Here is a 20,652-nt window from a genome sequence, read left to right on the forward strand (position 1 = left end):
ATCGGATTTGTGGCGGAAGGACGTGCGTTTCGGAGCTCCGTGGCGACGACGAAATCATAAGTTTTTGTGCATGCTTTGAGCTTGCTTCTGTTTTTATTAGCTGTTTTTTGTATTTAAATAGTAATTGGGCGTGCGGACGCTCCTGTGTCGAGGCTTTAGCGACTTCGTTCGTGGCTAGCTGGTCTTTTTTTTTCTTTTTTTGTTTTGCATGGAGCGGGGGCGCAAATTTTGAATTCGTGGTAAGCGTGGTAAACGTGCCGGCTTTGTCTGGATCTGGCAATTTCCCTCGTTGGGCCTGGGTGCTAGGCGGGACCTGTTTGGTAGGCCTATGTAACTATCTCAGCTAGCTCTTCGAAGTGATTTGGCGGACGTGCTCGTTGAGCCTGAGAAAGTAGGCCTAGCGATGAAACCAAACAAAGGGAAGGCCGCGGGGGATGCGGAGCAAGTGCAGTGCGACGAGTGCCTGCGCTGGTGCTCCCTCGACGAGACCAGTTTCCAGAGCTTAGCAGACGCGGAAGAGTCTAGCTTTACGTGCAGGCTGTGCGAAAAGGTCAGGGAAGCAGTCCAAAAACTGGAAGGAAATTGGACAGCCAAGTTCGAGGAGCTGAAAGCAGACCTGAAGGAGGAGCGGGAGAGGCGGTTAGCTTTGCAGGCGAAAGTCGCCGAGTTGGTCAAGGTGGAAGCGGTGCAGGCCGCGCAATTAGTAAGAACCGTGGCCGAGCTTGGAGAAGAGAAGGAAAGGAGAGCAGAACTGCATAGGCGTCTCGATGCGCTTGAGACGCGCGCAGCGGAGAATGATGGGTCGGGACACCAAGCCGGAGGCAAAAGCACAGAAAGTAGGGTAGACCCTACATGCGAAGTCGGGGGCAGGGTGGCAGGGCAAGCGGTAGTCAGCTCGCCGCCGGTGAATCGGCGTAGTTATAGCGAAGCAGCGCAACACGCCCCGCGGGAGGCGACGCTGCAGCCACAGGAAGCCGGGAAGCAGGGAGAGGTAGGAGAGAGTGAAAGGGTGATCATCGCTGGCGACTCAAACATGGCTGGGTGCTCAAAAGCAATTGTGGAGAGGGTGAAAGGCGACAAAAGAGTGGCGGTAGGGACATTTCCAGGGCAGACACTGGGTTCTGTCATGGAGCGAGCAAAAGAAAAGCTCACGGAAAATGCCCACGTGCGCAACCTTGTCGTAGTAGCAGGTGGGCTAAATGACGTCCTGAACAGGAAAGGGCCAGGACTAGCCCAGCGCTTGGCGAAGGGGGTGGACGACTTGCGCGAGCTATCCCCTCAGGTGCAGATCGTGGTGTGCACGGTGCCGGAGGTGCCTGTGCGTGACAGTCACGTACAAAGAGCCGTAATGGCTGCCAATGAGGCAATATGGAAAATGAGCCGCGAGAAAGGCTTCGATGTTGTCGAAGTAAACAGGGAAGTGAGAAGTTGTGGCGGTTTTAAACGAGATGGGATCCACTTCAGTTACAGGCTAGCACGAGCTCGAAGTGGGCTGGCGACTTGGGGGTCGCGCTGTTGCTTTTTTAGGGGGCCCGCGGGCGCTCGGGAGGTCAGAGTAGGTAGTAATAAAGAAGGTCCCCTAGGGGAACAGCAGAAGAGCATCGCCGTCGATAAGAGGAAAAGGAGGAAAGCAAGAACAAGAGCTCGACATGCAATAGGCTACATAAACATGCAGGGCGGCAGAAGAAAGGAAAAGTGGGCAGAGATTGAGGAGCAGTTACATAGAGAACGAATAGGGGTATATGCGGTTACAGAAACGCACCTTAGAGACTCAGAAGAGCCGCCACTTATTGAGAATTATGTATGGGAAGGGTGCAACAGAACTAAGTCGGAAAGAAAGGGAGGGGGAGTCGGAATGCTCATCCATCAGGGAGCCAAATGGAAAAGAGTAAATTCACAATGTCAAGAGCATCTTTGGTTATCAGGTACAATGAGTGGGAAAGAAACTTGGCTTGGAGTTACGTATTTGTGGACCGGCATAAATTGCACAGAGAAGAATAAAGAATTAGTAGAATGCATAAGCGCTGATATTAGGGGTTTCGGGAATGGTGCTGAGATAGTCCTATTAGGTGACATGAATGCCCACATAGAGGATTTAGACGGCTATACCGACAATAACGGGAAGTTAATGCTAGACCTTTGCGAGCAACATAACCTCGTGATCGTGAATACAGGGCCTAAGTGTGAAGGACAGATCACGTGGGAAGTGGGAAACCGGCAATCGACCATTGATTACTGTCTGATGACAGAAGGAATTCAGGATAAGTTGAGAGAAATGGTCATCGATGAGGAAGGGTTTAGCAGCATAGGGAGTGACCATAAACGCATCATTTTGAAAATGGGATATGTAGTTGGGAAAGAGAGCAACGAAAGCAAAATGGCCAGCCCAAATTTGAACGCTGAACAAATAGCAAATATAGTCACTAGAGTGGAGGAAGAAATTGGCAAGTAGCCAAGTAAGGGGTGGGAATATGGTGAGCTTCTAAGTGTAGTAACGACAGAAATACGGAAAGAGAAACAACACGTTCATTGGAAAGGAAAAAAGAAACCGAAAAGCTGGTGGAACAAGGAGATACGAGAAGCGATCGCCGAAAGACAGGAAGCATCTCGAGAGCACAGGCAGGCAAAGAAGGCGCAGTTGCCACAGGATGAAGTAACCGGTAAATGGGAAATATACTGGGAGAAAAAGTCTATGGTTCAAATACTGGTGCAAGCAAAATTAAAAGGTGAAAGTGAGAGTTGGTTGTCAGAAATACGTGAGAAAAAGAAGGCCGCACCTAGAATATTTTGGAATCACATAAAATTATTAGGCAGGAAATCAACAACAATACAACAACATATCCTAGACGAAGATGAAAACAGACTGGAAGGAGAAGCAGCAATAAATTACATCCAAAAAGTAACAGCCGAATCTCTCCAAGGCAAGGACGAGGTTGTATTTGAAGAGAAAAAGAGCATGAAAGTGACCCAAGGGGGAAAGGAGCTAGTGCTTACAAATTTAAACTGGAAGAAAGCGGAAGAGAAAATTCCTAAGCGCACAGCCACAGGGCTAGACGAGGTTCCCGTTAGGCTGATAAATGAACTGGGACCAAAAAGTAAGGAAGCTCTCGTGAAAGCAGTTGAAAAAACTTTAAAAGATAGACGAATACCAGACAGTTGGCGACAAAGTAGAATGAATTTAATATATAAAGGTAAGGGGGAGAAAGATAGAATTCACTCGTATAGACCGTTGACCATTACATCGGTAATATACAGGCTAGCAATGCAGGCAATCAAATTAAAGCTTCAAGCATGGGCAGAAAATAATGACATTTTGGGAGAGCTTCAGAATGGCTTTAGAATAGGTAGGCGTTTGGATGATAACTTGTTTGTTCTTACTCAGTGTATTGAAATATCAAAAGCAGAAAGCAGACCGTTGTATGTGGCCTTTTTGGACATTACAGGAGCATACGACAACGTAGACCGCGGCATTTTGTGGGATATTCTGGAAGGGGAAGGCTTAGGTAACGATTGTATACAGCTTTTGAGAGAGATTTACCTAGAAAATACTGTTTGCGTTGAATGGGAAGGGATGAGGAGCGCGGAGAAAGTTCATATCAACAAGGGACTGAGGCAGGGGTGCCCTTTATCCCCGCTGCTGTTTATGATGTACATGGTGAGGATGGAGAGGGCGCTAGAAGGAAGTAATATCGGGTTTAATCTCTCATACAAACAGGCAGGTACAGTAATAGAGCAGCAACTCCCAGGTTTATTTTATGCAGACGACATTGTGTTGCTCGCAAACAACCAAAGTGATTTGCAACGTCTGGCTAATATTTGTGGACAGGAAGGCAACAATTTAGGTTTGAAATTTAGTGTTAGAAAATCAGGTGTTATTGTATTCAATGAAAACAGTGAACAGACAGTGGAGATACAGGGCCAAGAAATACCTCGGGTAACAGAATATAAATACCTTGGTATATGGATAAACGAAGGCAACGGATATATGGAAACACAGGAAAAAACCATAACAGTCAAGGGGAAGAGAAATGCAGCCATAATGAAGCACAGAGCGCTATGGGGACACAATAGGTACGAGGTCCTCCGAGGTATGTGGAAAGGGGTAATGATTCCAGGACTTACTTTTGCAAATGCGGTTGTTTGCTTTAAATCAGGGGTACAATCAGGACTCGACGGGAACCAAAGGTCAGTGGGTCGCCTCGCATTGGGCGCTCACGGGAAGACTACAAATGAAGCTGTGCAAGGGGATATGGGCTGGACTAGTTTTGAAGTGAGGGAAGCTCGCAGTAAAATTGAGTATGAAGAACGGCTGAGGAATATGGAGGAAAGTAAATGGGCTGGGAGAGTGTTCAGGTATCTGTACAGGCAAAACATTGATTCACAGTGGAGGAAAAGAACTAGGAAGCTTACCAGCAAGTATGCGGCCTGTGGGGTGGGCAACACAGCAACAAAGAAGGTCAAGCGGAAAGTCAGAGAGGCTGAATTAATCTCATGGGTGGCGGCAATGGAAAAGAAACCTGCCATGAGTAACTACTTAAGGGGAAAAAACGAAATTAGGAAAGAAACCATTTATGATAACTCAAAGGGAAGCTCATTACTTTTCGAAGCGAGATCGGGATGCCTTAGAGCACGCACGTATAAAGCGAGATATAAGAAGGAAGAAGAAGCATGTGCTTCCTGCGGTAAAGCTAGGGAAACGACGGAGCATATTTTATTAGAATGTGAAGACATCTATCCAGCGGTCGATTTAGGCACCACTGGCCTCCTTGAAGCCCTTGGGTTCAGCGGGAGCAGTGGAAAAGCAAACAGGTCCGCAATAGACATCAGTAAGAGGCGATTGGAGGATTGGTGGAAGAAAAGTAGGGAAACGACAAAGGACGGAGACGTACAAAAGCACAGTTCGCAATAGGGTATCAGAAAATTTGGACGTGGTAGTTCATAGTGTGTTTTTTTTTTCTCATGGGTTAACCTAGGTAGGATATTAGGCAGCATAGTAGCAAGAGCTTGGTGGCGCAAGCCACCGCCCCGTTCCAAAGGGGACGCTCATAACATCCATCCATCCATCCATCGGAAACGTGGTTTTGCACCCGCTTTACCAGGTGTTCTGTGGCTTTACTGGGTTTCTGGCTGCTGCGCCAGCTGCGCCTCGGTCTTGTTCCCGCCAGTTTGGTTGCTGTGTGGCAAACGTAGCGCCTATGTGTATATGTAGGCGTTACGTTTGCCACAAAGCAACCAAACTGGCGGGAGCGCGATCGAGGCGCAGCAGAATACATGTAGCGCTGAGTCATATCGAGTTAAGGCACACTCTGAACTGACTTTTAAGGGCATCCCGAGCGGTTTTTCGTTTATTACGCCGCCGTTACCCCGAGTTGTGCCGCCGCGCTCCGGCTGTTGCATTTCGTGTAGGGCTACTGACAGAATGCGGTTTCCAGGTGGCACGATGGCCTCGACTGGAATAAACGCACATGACACCAAAGATTGAGTAAGCCTGAAAATATTTTATTTGCATTTTACAAGTACAAACAGAAAGCACACGTCTACGCATTCACACAAACGCGGTTACATAGTCAAGAACATAATCAAGAAATGGCTCATTAATAAGGGTAGCACAAACGCACAAGAAAGAAGACCGAAGCTACAAAAGGTACGGTCGGCTGCTAAGTATAATAATTTCCCTGTCACCGCGTGTCACTTTTATACAGCATCTTTACAGCACTACCAGGCATGGTAGTTTGGCCGAAAGAACGCAACAGCTTACGGCCGTCAGCTGCCTCTTCCTTACGGGTGTCATAATTATCCTAATCTCCGCATCAGTCGTGCAATCTGAAACATATGTGCCAGCTTAATACATGTGTAGTGAAATTATGATAACCACTGCGTCTTATCAAACGTATTGGTTTTGCAAATGCGCATTACAGCTGACGGAACGACATACTGTAAGTGAAGCACAAGAGAACAAGAACAAAAGGAGGGTACAACACTTGAAGAAATGAAGAATTAGTAAGCGTACAGCAAACAAGCGATGACGGAGAACACACGATGCATCGGGTGTTCTGTGACATCGGTTTGCGTATGTACTCGCGGTGTTATGGAGATCAACGGCATAAAAACGTACCTTCAAGCGTACTCTCTCAACCTCCGCCGCATTCATTATGATAATCAACGCCTAAACAAAATGAAGCACTATTTTTTGCCAAGAGTAGACCTCTTTACAGCAAGTATATGTAATGACTCGCAGACGAAACCAGCATGCTTTCGAAAATGTTTTACCGGTTTTACCGCCGCAGTATTCGAACGCCAACGGCCAGGAAGCACATCGATACCAATAGGCTGTCGGCTGCCGGTGGTTAATCAAGTACAAAAACCTTGACGCTATGACGAAAAAGCAGCTTCAACAATCAAATAAAAAAAATCAACTGCCTATTTGCCTGAGGTATCAAAACAACCTTAGACGCCTCGATTGTTTATGTCAATGGTTTGTGTAAAGTAAAAAATTTAGCATGTTTAGCGCCCCTAGCAGAGAAAGCACAAATTAAAGTATTCGACCAAATTAAAGTAGCTCCACTTGCGCGCTTACGCTGAAACGCGATGGATGGATGGATGATTGTGGCTCAACCCTTTGAATCGGATGAATAGATGGATGGATGTTATGAGCGTCCCCTTTGGAACGGAGTGGTGACTTGCGCCACCAAGCTCTTGCTACTATGCTGTCTAATATCCTACCTAGGTTAACCAATGAGAAAAAAAAACACACTATGAACTACCACGTCCAAATTTTATGATACCTTATTGCGAACTGTGCTTTTGTACGTCTCCGTCCTTTGTCGTTTCCCTACTTTTCTTCCACCAATCCTCCAATCGCCTCTTACTGATGTCTATTGCGGACCTGTTTGCTTTACCACTGCTCCCGCTGAACCCAAGGGCTTCAAGGAGGCCAGTGGTGCCTAAATCGACCGCTGGATAGATGTCTTCACATTCTAATAAAATATGCTCCGTCGTTTCCCTAGCTTTACCGCAGCAAGCACATGCTTCTTCTTCCTTCTTATATCTCGCTTTATACGTGCGTGTTCTAAGGCACCCGATCTCGCTTCGAAAAATAATGAGCTTCCCTTTGAGTTATCATAAATGGTTTCTTTCCTAATTTCGTTTTTTCCCCTTAAGTAGTTACTCATCGCAGGTTTCTTTTCCATTGCCGCCACCCATGAGATTAATTCAGCCTCTCTGACTTTCCGCTTGACCTTCTTTGTTGCTGTGTTGCCCACCTCACAGGCCGCATACTTGCTGGTAAGCTTCCTAGTTCTTTTCCTCCACTGTGAATCAATGTTTTGCCTGTACAGATACCTGAACACTCTCCCAGCCCATTTACTTTCCTCCATATTCCTCAGCCGTTCTTCATACTCAATTTTACTGCGAGCTTCCCTCACTTCAAAACTACTCCAGCCCATATCCCCTTGCACAGCTTCATTTGTAGTCTTCCCGTGAGCGCCCAATGCGAGGCGACCCACTGACCTTTGGTTCCCGTCGAGTCCTAATTGTACCCCTGATTTAAAGCAAACAACCGCATTTGCAAAAGTAAGTCCTGGAACCATTACCCCTTTCCACATACCTCGGAGGACCTCGTACCTATTGTATCCCCATACCGCTCTGTGCTTCATTATGGCTGCATTTCTCTTCCCCTTGACTGTTATGGTTTTTTCCTGTGTTTCCATATATCCGTTGCCTTCGTTTATCCATATACCAAGGTATTTATATTCTGTTACCCGAGGTATTTCTTGGCCCTGTATCTCCACTGTCTGTTCACTGTTTTCATTGAATACAATAACACCTGATTTTCTAACACTAAATTTCAAACCTAAATTGTTGCCTTCCTGTCCACAGATATTAAACAGACGTTGCAAATCACTTTGCTTGTTTGCGAGCAACATATGTCGTCCGCATAAAATAAACCTGGGAGTTGCTGCTCTATTACTGTACCTGCCTGTTTGTATGAGAGATTAAACCCGATATTACTTCCTTCTAGCGCCCTCTCCATCCTCACCATGTACATCATAAACAGCAGCGGGGATAAAGGGCACCCCTGCCTCAGTCCCTTGTTGATATGAACTTTCTCCGCGCTCCTCATCCCTTCCCATTCAACGCAAACAGTATTTTCTAGGTAAATCTCTCTCAAAAGCTGTATACAATCGTTACCTAAGCCTTCCCCTTCCAGAATATCCCACAAAATGCTGCGGTCTACGTTGTCGTATGCTCCTGTAATGTCCAAAAAGGCCACATACAACGGTCTGCTTTCTGCTTTTGATATTTCAATACACTGAGTAAGAACAAACAAGTTATCATCCAAACGCCTACCTATTCTAAAGCCATTCTGAAGCTCTCCCAAAATGTCATTATTTTCTGCCCATACTTGAAGCTTTAATTTGATTGCCTGCATTGCTAGCCTGTATATTACCGATGTAATGGTCAACGGTCTATACGAGTGAATTCTGTCCTTCTCCCCCTTACCTTTATATATTAAATTCATTCTACTTTGTCGCCAGCTGTCTGGTATTCGTCTATCTTTTAAAGTTTTTTCAACTGCTTTCACGAGAGCTTCCTTACTTTTTGGTCCCAGTTCATTTATCAGCCTAACGGGAGAACCTCGTCTAGCCCTGTGGCTGTGCGCTTAGGAATTTTCTCTTCCGCTTTCTTCCAGTTTAAATTTGTAAGCACTAGCTCCTTTCCCCCTTGGGTCTCTTTCATGCTCTTTTTTTCTTCAAATACAACCTCGTCCTTGCCTTGGAAAGATTCAGCTGTTACTTTTTGGATGTAATTTATTGCTGCTTCTCCTTCCAGTCTGTTTTCATCTTCGTCTAGGATATGTTGTTGTATTGTTGTTGATTTCCTGCCTAATAATTTTATGTGATTCCAAAATATTCTAGGAGCGGCCTTCTTTTTTCACGTATTTCTGACAACCAACTTTCACTTTCACCTTTTAATTTTGCCTGCACCAGTATTTGAACCATAGACTTTTTCTCCCGGTATATTTCCCATTTACCGGTTACTTCATCCTGTGGCAACTGCGCCTTCTTTGCCTGCCTGTGCTCTCGAGATGCTTTCTGTCTTTCGGCGATCGCCTCTCGTATCTCCTTGTTCCACCAGCTTTTCGGTTTCTTTTTTCCTTTCCAATGAACGTGTTATTTCTCTTTCCGTATTTCTGTCGTTACTACACTTAGAAGCTCACCATATTCCCACCCCTTACTTGCCGACTTGCCAATTTCTTCCTCCACTGTAGTGACTATATTTGCTATTTGTTCAGTGTTCAAATTTGGGCTGACCATTTTGCTTTCGTTGCTCTCTTTCCCAACTACATATCCCATTTTCAAAATGATGCGTTTATGGTCACTCCCTATGCTGCTAAACCCTTCCTCATCGATGACCATTTCTCTCAACTTATCATGAATTCCTTCTGTCATCAAACAGTAATCAATGGTCGATTGCCGGTTTCCCACTTCCCACGTGATCTGTCCTTCACACTTAGGCCCTGTATTCACGATCACGAGGTTATGTTGCTCACAAAGGTCTAGCATTAACTTCCCGTTATTGTCGGTATAGCCGTCTAAATCCTCTATGTGGGCATTCATGTCACCTAATAGGACTATCTCAGCACCATTCCCGAAACCCCTAATATCAGCGCTTATGCATTCCACTAACTCTTTATTCTTCTCTGTGCAATTTATTCCGGTCCACAAATACGTAACTCCAAGCCAAGTTTCTTTCCCACTCATTGTACCTGATAACCAAAGATGCTCTTGACATTGTGAATTTACTCTTTTCCATTTGGCTCCCTGATGGATGAGCATTCCGACTCCCCCTCCCTTTCTTTCCGACTTAGTTCTGTTGCACCCTTCCCATACATAATTCTCAATAACTGGCGGCTCTTCTGAGTCTCTAAGGTGCGTTTCTGTAACCGCATACACCCCTATTTGTTCTCTATGTAACTTCTCCTAAATCTCTGCCCACTTTTCCTTTCTTCTGCCGCCCTGCATGTTTATGTAGCCTATTGCATGACGAGCTCTTGTTCTTGCTTTCCTCCTTTTTCTCTTATCGACGGCGATGCTCTTCTGCTGTTCCCCTAGGGGACCTTCTTTATTACTACCTACTCTGACCTCCTGAGCGCCCGCGGGCCCCCTAAAAAAGCAACAGTGCGACCCCCAAGTCGCCAGCCCACTTCTCGTGCTAGCCTGTAATTGAAGTGGATCCCATCTCGTTTAAAACCACCACAACTTCTCACTTCCCTGTTTACTTCAACAACCTCGAAGCCTTTCTCTCGGCTCATTTTCCATATTGCCTCATTGGCAGCCATTACGGCTCTTTGTACGTGACTGTCACGCACAGGCACCTCCGGCACCGTGCACACCACGATCTGCACCTGAGGGGATAGCTCGCGCAAGTCGTCCACCCCCTTCGCCAAGCGCTGGGCTAGTCCTGGCCCTTTCCTGTTCAGGACGTCATTTAGCCCACCTGCTACTACGACAAGGTTGCGCACGTGGGCATTTTCCATGAGCTTTTCTTTTGCTCGCTCCATGACAGAACCCAGTGTCTGCCCTGGAAATGTCCCTACCGCCACTCTTTTGTCGCCTTTCACCCTCTCCACAATTGCTTTTGAGCACCCAGCCATGTTTGAGTCGCCAGCGATAATCACCCTTTCACTCTCTCCTACCTGTCCCTGCTTCCCGGCTTCCTGTGGCTGCAGCGTCGCCTCACTCGGGGCGTGTTGCGCTGCTTCGCTATAGCTACGCCGATTCACCGGCGGCGAGCTGGCGACCGCTTGCTTTGGCTCCCTGCCTCCCACTTCGCCCTCGCTTTGGCGTCCTGACCCGACATTATCCGCTGCCCGAGTCTCAAGAGCGTCGAGCCGCCTTTGCAGTTCGGCGCTCCTTTCTTTCGCCTCCCCAAGCTCGGCCACAGTCCTCACCAACTGCGCGGCCTGGGCCGCCTCCACCTTGAAGAAATTTTCAACCTTCGCCTGCAGTGCTACCCGCTTCTCCTGCTCCTCCCTCAGGCTTGCCTTATAAGCTCTTCAAACTTAGCCGCCCAATTCCCTTCCAGTTTTTGGACGGCTTCCTTGACGCCCTCGCACGACCTGCACGTGAAGCTAGACCCCACTGCTTCTGCTAAATCCTGGAATTCAGTCTCGTCGAGGAAGCACCAGCGCAGGCACTGGTCGCACTGCACTTGCTCCCCGTTCCCCGCGGCCTTCACGTTTTTCGATTTCATCGCTTGCTCGGGTCCCTAGGCCCAACGAGCACGTTCGCCGAATCACTCACGCAAACCCGACCTCGACCGCTATCCCAAACAAAAACAAAGAATTATTACTCCCTACTCCATGTAAAAATCCGAAGAGCTAGCTGAAAGAACTACCCTCTAGGCCTAACGGGGGAGCCGCCAGACCTAGACAAAGCCGGTACGTTTCCTACTCCTACCAAAAATTCAAAATTTGCGCCCATACTCCATGCAAAAGAAAACGCTTCAAAACACTATCTAATAAAGATAAAAGAGCACTTAGCTACGAACGAAGTCGCTGAAGCCTCGTCCACAGGAGCGTCCGCGAGTCAATCGGGCGGCGGCGACGCGCGCCACCTAGCCTTTTAATCGTTCTATATGCATGCATACCTATGTATTTACTCCTTTACTTTTGCGTTGATATTGTCCACCAATCAGTTAGCCTCCGTTTAGTTATTTCTACCTGTTCAAAGTCTATTCTACTTTCACTGTCTTTAAAACCCAAGGCTTTGAATAGTTCCCCGTTAGATTCAACTGCAGGGTGAAGTTGTTTACAAGCAAGTATCAGGTGTTCCGCCGTTTCCTCCTCCTCTCTACACGCCTCGCATACCAAATCTATCTCCTGGTATCTGGCTCGGTACGTTTTAGTCCTCAGTACACCTGTCCTGGCTTCGAACAACAATGAGCTTCCCTTAGAGTTATCGTAAATATTTTCTTTGGCTATTTCTTGCTTAAACGTCCTGTATGTCTCCAATGCCGATTTGGTTTGCATCTCTGTACTCCACATACCCCTCTCTGCCTCCTTAACCTTTTTCTTGACAGATGATTCCTTACTTGTTCCCCCAATACTGCCCAAGTATTTGCTTGTCAATTTTCTAGTTCGCTTCCTCCACCTCGTGTCAACATTCCTCGTGTATAAGTAACTGAAAACCTTCCTAGCCCACCGAATTTCCCCCATTTTTCTTAATCGCTCCTCAAAGGCTATCTTGCTACTAGCCTCTCTGCCCACGAAAGAAGACCATCCCAGACCCCCTGCACTCCAAGATTTGGTGTCTTGCCATGTGCTCCCAGAGCGAGCCTACCCACCCCACGTTGCCTAATTTCAAACTGTTGCCGGGTCTCTGTTCTAATACATAGAACCGCATTGGCAAAAGTCAGGCCTGATACCATTACCCCCTTCCATATCCCTCGTACTACCTCGTACCTATTGTAGTTCCACTGTGCCCTACTCTTCATAATCGCTGCACTTCTGTTACCTTCAGTCGTTAGATATTTTTCGTACTCTGTCAGATACTCAATGCCATTATTTATCCACACCCCAAGGTACTTGTATTTATCGACTATCTCCAGCGTGGCCTCCTGTATCTTATGCTCGCCGCAACTGGTATCATTAAAAATCATGACTGCTGATTTTTTTTTGCTAAACTTCAAGCCTAATCTGTCTCCTTCTGTACCACATATGTCCATTAATTCCTGCAGATCTTCTGCATTGTCAGCCATTAATACAATATCATCCGCGTACATCAGTCCTGGTAATGACTGTTCAATCAATTTTCCTTGCTTGAGAAATGATAGGTTGAAGCCGAGTCCGCTTTGCTGTATTTTGGCCTCTAGACCTTGTAGGTACAGCATAAACAGCAGAGGCGACAATGGGCACCCCTGCCTAAGCCCCCGCCGAATCATTACAGGCTCCGAAACCTGCTTTTCCCATTGTATAATCACCCGGTTACCTTTATAGATATCTTTTAAGAAATTGGTTACTCCATCTTGCACTCCTAAAGTTTCCAGAATGCCCCACAAGCCCTCTTGAAGTACACTGTCATAGGCTCCCTTGATGTCCAAAAAAGCCAGCCATAGGGGTCTGCGTTCCTTTTCAGCTATTTCAGTGCACTGTGTTAGCGAGAACAGATTGTCCTCTAGCCTCCTATGCTTCCGGAACCCATTTTGTAGCTCCCCAAGTACCCCCTCGTTCTCTACCCATGCCTGCAGTCTGTCCTTTATAATCTGCATAACCACCCTGTAAACCACTGACGTCACTGTTATAGGCCGGTAGTTATTTATGTCAGCTTTGTCCCCCTTCCCCTTATATATCATTCTCATCCTACTTAGCCTCCATTCGTCAGGTACTTTACCATCCACTAGCATTTTGCTCACCACCTCCCTCAATGCTTTCTTAGATTTCGGGCCCAATTTCTTTATTAACATAATTGGAATACCATCGGGGCCTGCCGATGTGCTACTTGGTACCCTCTTCTCCGCCCTTTCCCACTCTTTTTGTCCAAGCGAAAGCAGTGGGTTGACCGAGCTATCCCTCTCCGACGTACTGCATGTACCATTTGTCTGTTTTGTAAATTTTTCCCTCATCATGGTTCCTATATGCTCCATTGCCCCCTCTCCTTCTAACCGAGTACCTTGAGCTGTTACTATATACCTCTGCTCTAGGGTTGTCCTATTACCCAAGGAGTTCAGATGTTGCCAGAATTTCCTAGCTGCCTGTTTATCTTTTTTATTGCTTATTTTTGACAGTCATTGGGACCCTTTTGTCTTGATTTTCTCGTTGATCAAATAAGATGCTTCCCTTTTGCATTTTATGTAGTTTACCCATTTCCTCTCTACTTCTGCTTCAGGTTCCCCCTTACTTTTGGAATACCTGTGTTCCCTGGAGGCTTCCTGACGTTTTTTTTATGGCCTTCTTAACCTCTTCATCCCACCAGCTCTTGAGTTTTCGTATCCCTTGCCTTGTTTCCCTGACTCGCGCCTTACCTAGCTCACGCTCAAATAGTCTCATTAACTTTGGGTAAGTCCAATCCGTTTCAGCACCCTCTGATATTTCCTCTTCAATTTGTTTGGCCGCTATTTCCACTTCGTCTTCTGAGTAAAAAATCACATCTGGCGTTTCCTCGCGCGTCGTTCGTGTTTTAGTTTCACTCTTAAAACTCAACTTGGTATACGTTTGTGGTCGCTACCTATACTTCTGGAGCCCTGTTCATCTATAATCATGGCTCCTAATCTATCGTACATCCTATGTGACATTAACGCATAATCTATTGTCGAGTGTCGACCCCCTACCTCCCATGTTATGGTCCCGTCACACTTTTCAGTAGAGTTACAGACAACTAAGTTAAGCCTCTCACACATATCCAGCAGCATGTTACCTGTGGAGTCTGTGTGCCCATCCATATCTTCAATATGCGCATTCATGTCTCCTAATACAATTACTTCACATCCTTTTCCCAGCTCATTGATGTCCGCTGCTATACAGTCCAACATTTTTTTTGTTTTCCTCTTTAGCATTTGATCCTGTCCAAAGGTATACAAAACCTAGAAGTGTTTTAGCCCTTGCTACTTTTCCTTCTAGCCATAAATGCTCCTTGCATTCCTGTTTGACCCTTTGCCAATTTGTATTTTTATGAATGAATGCTCCAATTCCCCCACCCTTTCTGCTACCCTGCACTCTGTTGCAGTATTCCCATGCATAATCAGGGTTACAGGGCGGTTGTTCCATGTCCCTAAGATGTGTCTCTACAAACCCATAAACCATTAAGTTCTCCTGCCTTAGTTGTTCTTCGATTTCCTCCAATTTTAGCCTATTTCTGCCACCTTGCATGTTAATGAACCCTATGTCTGACTTAATTTGGCTCTTGCGCTTATTCCTGTCACCTCTCCTACAGTAACGATGTTCGCGTGTTTGTGGCTCCTGCCTCGAATCGTCCACGCCTACACTGCTTCTTTCAGGGCTCTGGGTCCCCCTAAAAAAGCTGTTGCCTGGCGACCCATCCTGCCCCCTATCCGTTTGCCAGTGGCACCACTGTAGTGAATACCATCCTGCACAAAAGACCGGAAGCCGGTTCCGTACGTGTCCCTGTTTACCTCCATCACGCTGTACCCGAGTCGTCCGCTCAGGCTCCTAATGACCCGATTGGCCTCAACCACCCTCCTTTCTACCTGGTAAGCCTGGCCCTGGACCTCTGGGATAGTGCATATGGTCACATGCACCCTCCCGGAGGCCTCTCTAAGCTTTCTCAGCCCAGTCTCAATGTGCCTCTGAAGGTCCTGGCTTCTCCCCTTAAGCACGTCATTGAGCCCAGAATGCATAATGACCAAGCTGTCGCTCTCCGTGCTGACCCCAACTACTTCCCGCGCCTTGGTCATTGCTTCCGCCATACCCTTGCCCGCTTGCACCTCCACCTGTACTCGCCCGTCCACCTTCACTCTCGCCATCACGCCCTGTTCGGCCCTCCCCACATTGGAGTCCCCTATCACCAGGACCCTTCTACGTGCAAACCGTTCGACTGCAGCCTGTGCCTGCTGCCCCTCCCTTTGTGCCCGCTGGCGCCCCTGTGACTGAAGCGTCGCCTCACTCGGGGCGCGTTGTGCAGCTTCACTATAATTACGCCGTTTCACCGGCGGCGAGCTGACGACGGCTTGCTTTGGCTCCCTGCCTCCCACTTCGCCTGTAGGGTCTACCCTACTTACCGAGTTTTTGCCAACACTTTGTTGACCTGACTCGACCTTCTCCGCTGCTCGCGTCTCCAGCGCGTCGAGCCGCCTTTCCAGTTCGGCGCTCCTTTCTTTTTCTGCCTCAAGCTCGGCCACGGTCCTTACTAACTGCGCGGCCTGGGCCGCCTCCACCTTGACAAAATTGTCAACTTTCGCCTGCAGTGCTACCTGCTTCTCCTGTTCCTCCCTCAGTTCTGCCTTAAGCTCGTCGAACTTAGCCGCCCAATTCCCTTCCAGTTTTTGGACGGCTTCCCTGACGCCCTCGCACGACCTGCACGTGAGGTACCCCTCCGCGTCTACTACATTCTGGAACTTAGTTTCATCGAGGAAGCACCATCGCAGGCATGCACTCGTCGCACTGCACTTGCTCCCCGTCCCCCGCGGCCTTCGCGTTCTTCGATTTCATCGCTAGGCCTAGTTCCCGAGGCCCAACGAGGAAGTTCGCCAAATCACTCAAGCAAAGCCGACCTCGACCGCTATCCCAAACTAAAATAAAGAATTATCACTCCCTACCCCATGCAAGAATCTGAGGTGCTAGCTGAAAGAATTAACGAAGCCTATAGGTCCCTCCACGACCGGCTTAATAAAGTAATAGTAATAAAGCCGGTCGTGGGTCCCTCCTACCAACTAGGCCCAACGGGGGAGCCGCCAGACTTAGACAAAGCCGGTGCGTTTGCTACTCTTACCAAGAATTCAAAATTTGCGCCCTACTCCATGCAACAGAAAATACTTCAAAACACTAGCTAATAAAGATAAAAAGGTACCTAGCTACGAACGAAGTCACTGAAGCCTCGACCACAGGAGCGTCCGTACCGCCGTCCGCACCGTCCGTTGCTTTCCGTTTCTGCTTTCGATTGATTTTTCGCCCTCTGTGGCCATTTGTTGAACTTGAGAGCGTACGGGGCCGACCAAACCAACGTTACTAGACTAGCTTCAGTTGTAAAACTCCCCGCCCGCGCGCTTACAGCCGCTGTCGCCAGTTCTGTGACAGCCGCCAGAGGGCAATGCTGTTCCATCGGGCTCCACTGCAGACGCCTCGTCACAGCCTTGAGCTCGTGCGGACGGGCAGTTTGCGCGTGCGTCACGCTCGCTGGCGTTCTCCCTTGTCCGAATTAGTGATAGCACGAGAAAGCGGTACCCACCTACGGCAATAAGATTTATCGCGCCAGTTCGTTAATACTGAAAAAATGGTAAACTGCACGAAATGAAGAACCGCATACAGCGAAGCGCAGAAGCTGCGTTTCTAAATGTCGTGTGTTCCTTCCTGTCGTCTTAACGTTTCGCGCAGTTTAGGCTCACGAGCCTGAATATCTGGCCAAAGTGCGTGATTGTAGGATGATCATCCCCACCGAAGCTTCTTACGACGCCAAGGAAGCGCTACAAAAAGAAAGATGAAGTCGGTCTTTGTGGACACAAGCCACAAAAGAAGAAAAAGAAAAGAAAGAAGTCGGATTTTTCATTCCGTGAAGATGCCTAATCAACGAAGCTGAAACGTGCGGCCCCTGTGTTTATCACTGGGTTAATCCCGAGGGTTCATTAAATTATTTCTCAGTTATGAGGTTACACAAACAATCGGCTGCGACGGAGAGAACGACGTCACTGGCGGTAAGCCCGCAGTCCGCAGTTGTCGCTTGCGTTCGATGTCTCGAGTTTGCTAGGCGGCGTGGTTAGCAGCCTTCGCCTGCGATTTGCCGCTTGTGATTCTTCGAAATTAAATTTCTTCAAAATTAAATATTTACGTTACGTAAGACCATGAGTGGCTCGTACCCCCGTAAACGCAGTCTCCTCATTACGACGACAGAAGTGAAGTGAAATTCTACACTGGAAAGATGAACGGTCACGCAGCCAGGTGTGGAAGACGACGACGAACGCGGGAGCAGTGGCACGAGCGCGTGCCGTTGATTTCGCAGAGTGTGAGCCTGAAACTATCGAACATTACTTTCTCTCGTGCCGCCGCTTTCTAAGATAAAGAAAACTATTAGAATACTCATTTACTAAACTTTGCCTTTCGCTAACCTCGCCAACCATTCTTTCTTTTGGGGCAACTTCACTGGGATCCAGCCACAGGGATGCTTTTCTGGCAGTTTACAATTTCATCAGAGACACAAAAAGAGTACTTTGCTGAATTTCTAAAATTATGCATAATTTATATTATTTCATTTCTTCACGTTTACTTATTTTATTGGAATTCCTAACAATAATTAATTAAACTTCTAATTTACAGTACTATCGTCCCACGCTCCACTATACAAATCTAGTTTGTCTCTACTTCTAACCATAGGAAAACCGCCTGCTTCTTGGCCAATCCCCCACAGTGGGTACGCGCCACTCTCAAGGCCACAAGACAAGACAAGATTTCCCGGTCGGCACAAGGAATCGCTGTGTTTCACGCCGAGCGAAGCGTCGAATTGCTGGGAGCACAGAAAAATTGGTGCGCCGAACTGTTGATATCGTTCCGATAGAGGCCTATGCAGCCAGGTACGCAGCACGTCGGCATCGTCTGCTGATATTCTTAAGAAACTCGGCGAAGGCTACAGTTCCACGGATGACATGCTTGCTGAAATTCGCCGCCAACAACGAACCACAGAATACACCAACGCTGCACCGCGTGCTTAGTCCGGCCCGCCCGCGTACCCGGCCAGTGAGGAAGTGAAGCCGGGCGCGACTGCAGCGCCACGAAGGCGCGGGCGGGTGGCGGTTCCGCGCAACGGCGCCGAGTTTTAAAACTGATTCTAGTCTAGTAACGTTGGACCAAACTACCTGGCACCGCGCTTCATGTGTATAGCGGCCGCGGTCGGGTACTAGCATAGAGTTTCATATTAGTAGACCTAGAGGCAAATCTGGCGCTGCGATCGTTCAACCATCATGGAAATGATGGGAAGTACAGGCTTCGGATTGGCATTCTATTGACTGGCGAACTAGTCTACAAGTATTTTTTTGGCAGTTTTGGTTTCGCTCCAAGCGCAATTGCTATAACCTGCAGTGGGACAGTGCAACGCAAAGCTCTCTGCCTTTGTTATGTTGCTCGGAGTGGCGATAGCGCGCTGGGACAGCGACTGGGACGATCCTTGTGTCGCGGTGTGGCGTCGAAGCCGTGACGAGAAAGCGGCGGCATCATAAACGTTGAAAGAACATGTTTTGAGCGTTTGGACCTTGGTTGGTTAAGTGTGTTAGGTTGACACTGTAGCGTTACGTTCTTTATGAAACTTCAGAATAAGACAAAGAAGGCACTACTGATACAAGACATATACACTTGTACTTCTAGTGGCTTGACAATCAAATTTTATAGAGGGCTTCGTTATGTGCTCGTTTATGTACTCATCGAAATGCGTGTTTTAGGACTTTGAGAACACAAACTTACTTGTGGTAGAAAAGATGGCTGCTTCCTAGCTGTAGTCTAGTGTCGCACAATGGGTACCCGCAAAGCCACGCTGTAACGCTTCGGAAGCGGTACGCCAATATAAAATATGATGAAGCATACTCGTAGGAGGCCACTAGCGTCCTAGCTAGCACTGCAGCAGGTGTGCTTAAAAGTACTTGAAGACGTTCAGCAATCGTGACAGCTGACGCAACCTTTCGAAAGAGCGAGAGAGTTCGCAAGTGCCTGTCGTCTGCGAGGAAAGTCTCGCGTTTGCAGCGAGCAGGTGTCGTAGCAGACGACACTTGTAGCATTCCTCTCAAGGGCGCAACGCTTTGTCACAATACAACATTTTTATTTCCAGAAATACTTGATGAGTATTTTTATATAAGTACATGCAGAGTTGTTTTGCTGTTGCAAAAATGAATAAATAATTATTCTTTGGCGTTAAATTGGGAACAGAATCCCACAAGTATGCATACCCTGGTGTGTCCTGCTGACAAACCATAGTAAACCATGCTTCCATCTCAAAGTCATGCAAAGCTTATGTAGCGTGTTGTGCATTATGTAACATACTGCAGAAATAGAATTAGATTTTACGCGATAATATTTCAGTATAGCGTTGTTTACTGTGCCAGAAGCAAACGCTACTAGTCTAAAGACCGAAGTCAATCCGAAGCCTGTACTTCCCATCATTCCCATGTAGGTTGAGGCGACGCTCATGAGAACCCCCGTAGACACTAGCGCCACATTTCCCTCTAGGGTATTTTTAGAAACTCTATGGGTACTAGAGTTGACGTCACGAGGCGCACCGACCAATCACAGGCGGAAACGAGACGCGCGAGCTGGGCTGGGGTGATGTCTGGGGTGCTATTCTCGACAGCACGACCTACTGTTTATACAGTAGGTCGTGCTCGACAGGCATGGTGGCTGCCATGGAGTTTGGGTTGGGGTTGAGGCACGGTGGGTTGAGGCAACGCTCAGGAGAACCCCCGTAGACACTAGCGCCACGTCTCCCTCTAGGGAATTTATTTCAAAACTCTGTCACAGAACACCTATACAGTGTAGTAACTCTATGACCTATACATGACTCTATGGGGCTCTTGCTTTGCCCAGGGGGCGCTGCGAAAAAAGGTGCTAAAAAGCGCTCTCTGTCCTAAAATGGGTCGTACCAAGCTCGGTCGTCTGCTTCGGAAAGCACGTTTACAGTACGGACCCGCCGCTTTCGGTTGTGTTGTATCACGGCCTGCAGCGAATATCGGGTGCCGAAGATTTCTTCAGGGGTGGCACGCTGTTTAAAGGCCATAAATTATGCAGTGCCGAATACCTGCATACCGTTCAAGAATTTTAAGCGGCGAAGTTTTAGCGCGGTGTCAATCGCAAGTGAAGCGAGTCGCGTACGAAGTTGAACGTCAGGTTAGGTTTGCACGCTGCTAGATTCAGGCGCATAAACGCTAGGAAATTCTTGATATAAATGAATCCACAGCAGTGATAAGCAGACATCATGTGTACGGAACTGCTCGAGCACACGG

At 47.6% G+C, this 20,652-nt stretch overlaps 1 protein-coding gene across 1 annotated transcript; it reads right to left on the minus strand.

The window, feature by feature from the left end:
* Positions 1-14,979: 14,979 nt before the first annotated feature.
* On the minus strand, positions 14,980-20,057 carry LOC139049249 (uncharacterized). The gene is made up of 2 exons (XM_070524620.1): positions 20,014-20,057; positions 14,980-16,033 (listed from the first exon to the last, which is right to left on the minus strand). Exons 1-2 carry the CDS (start codon positions 20,055-20,057, stop codon positions 14,980-14,982), a joined length of 1,098 nt encoding a protein of 365 aa, XP_070380721.1.
* Positions 20,058-20,652: the final 595 nt, after the last annotated feature.

This window comes from Dermacentor albipictus, chromosome 8, assembly GCF_038994185.2.
Source record: "Dermacentor albipictus isolate Rhodes 1998 colony chromosome 8, USDA_Dalb.pri_finalv2, whole genome shotgun sequence".
Lineage (NCBI taxonomy): Eukaryota > Metazoa > Arthropoda > Arachnida > Ixodida > Ixodidae > Dermacentor > Dermacentor albipictus.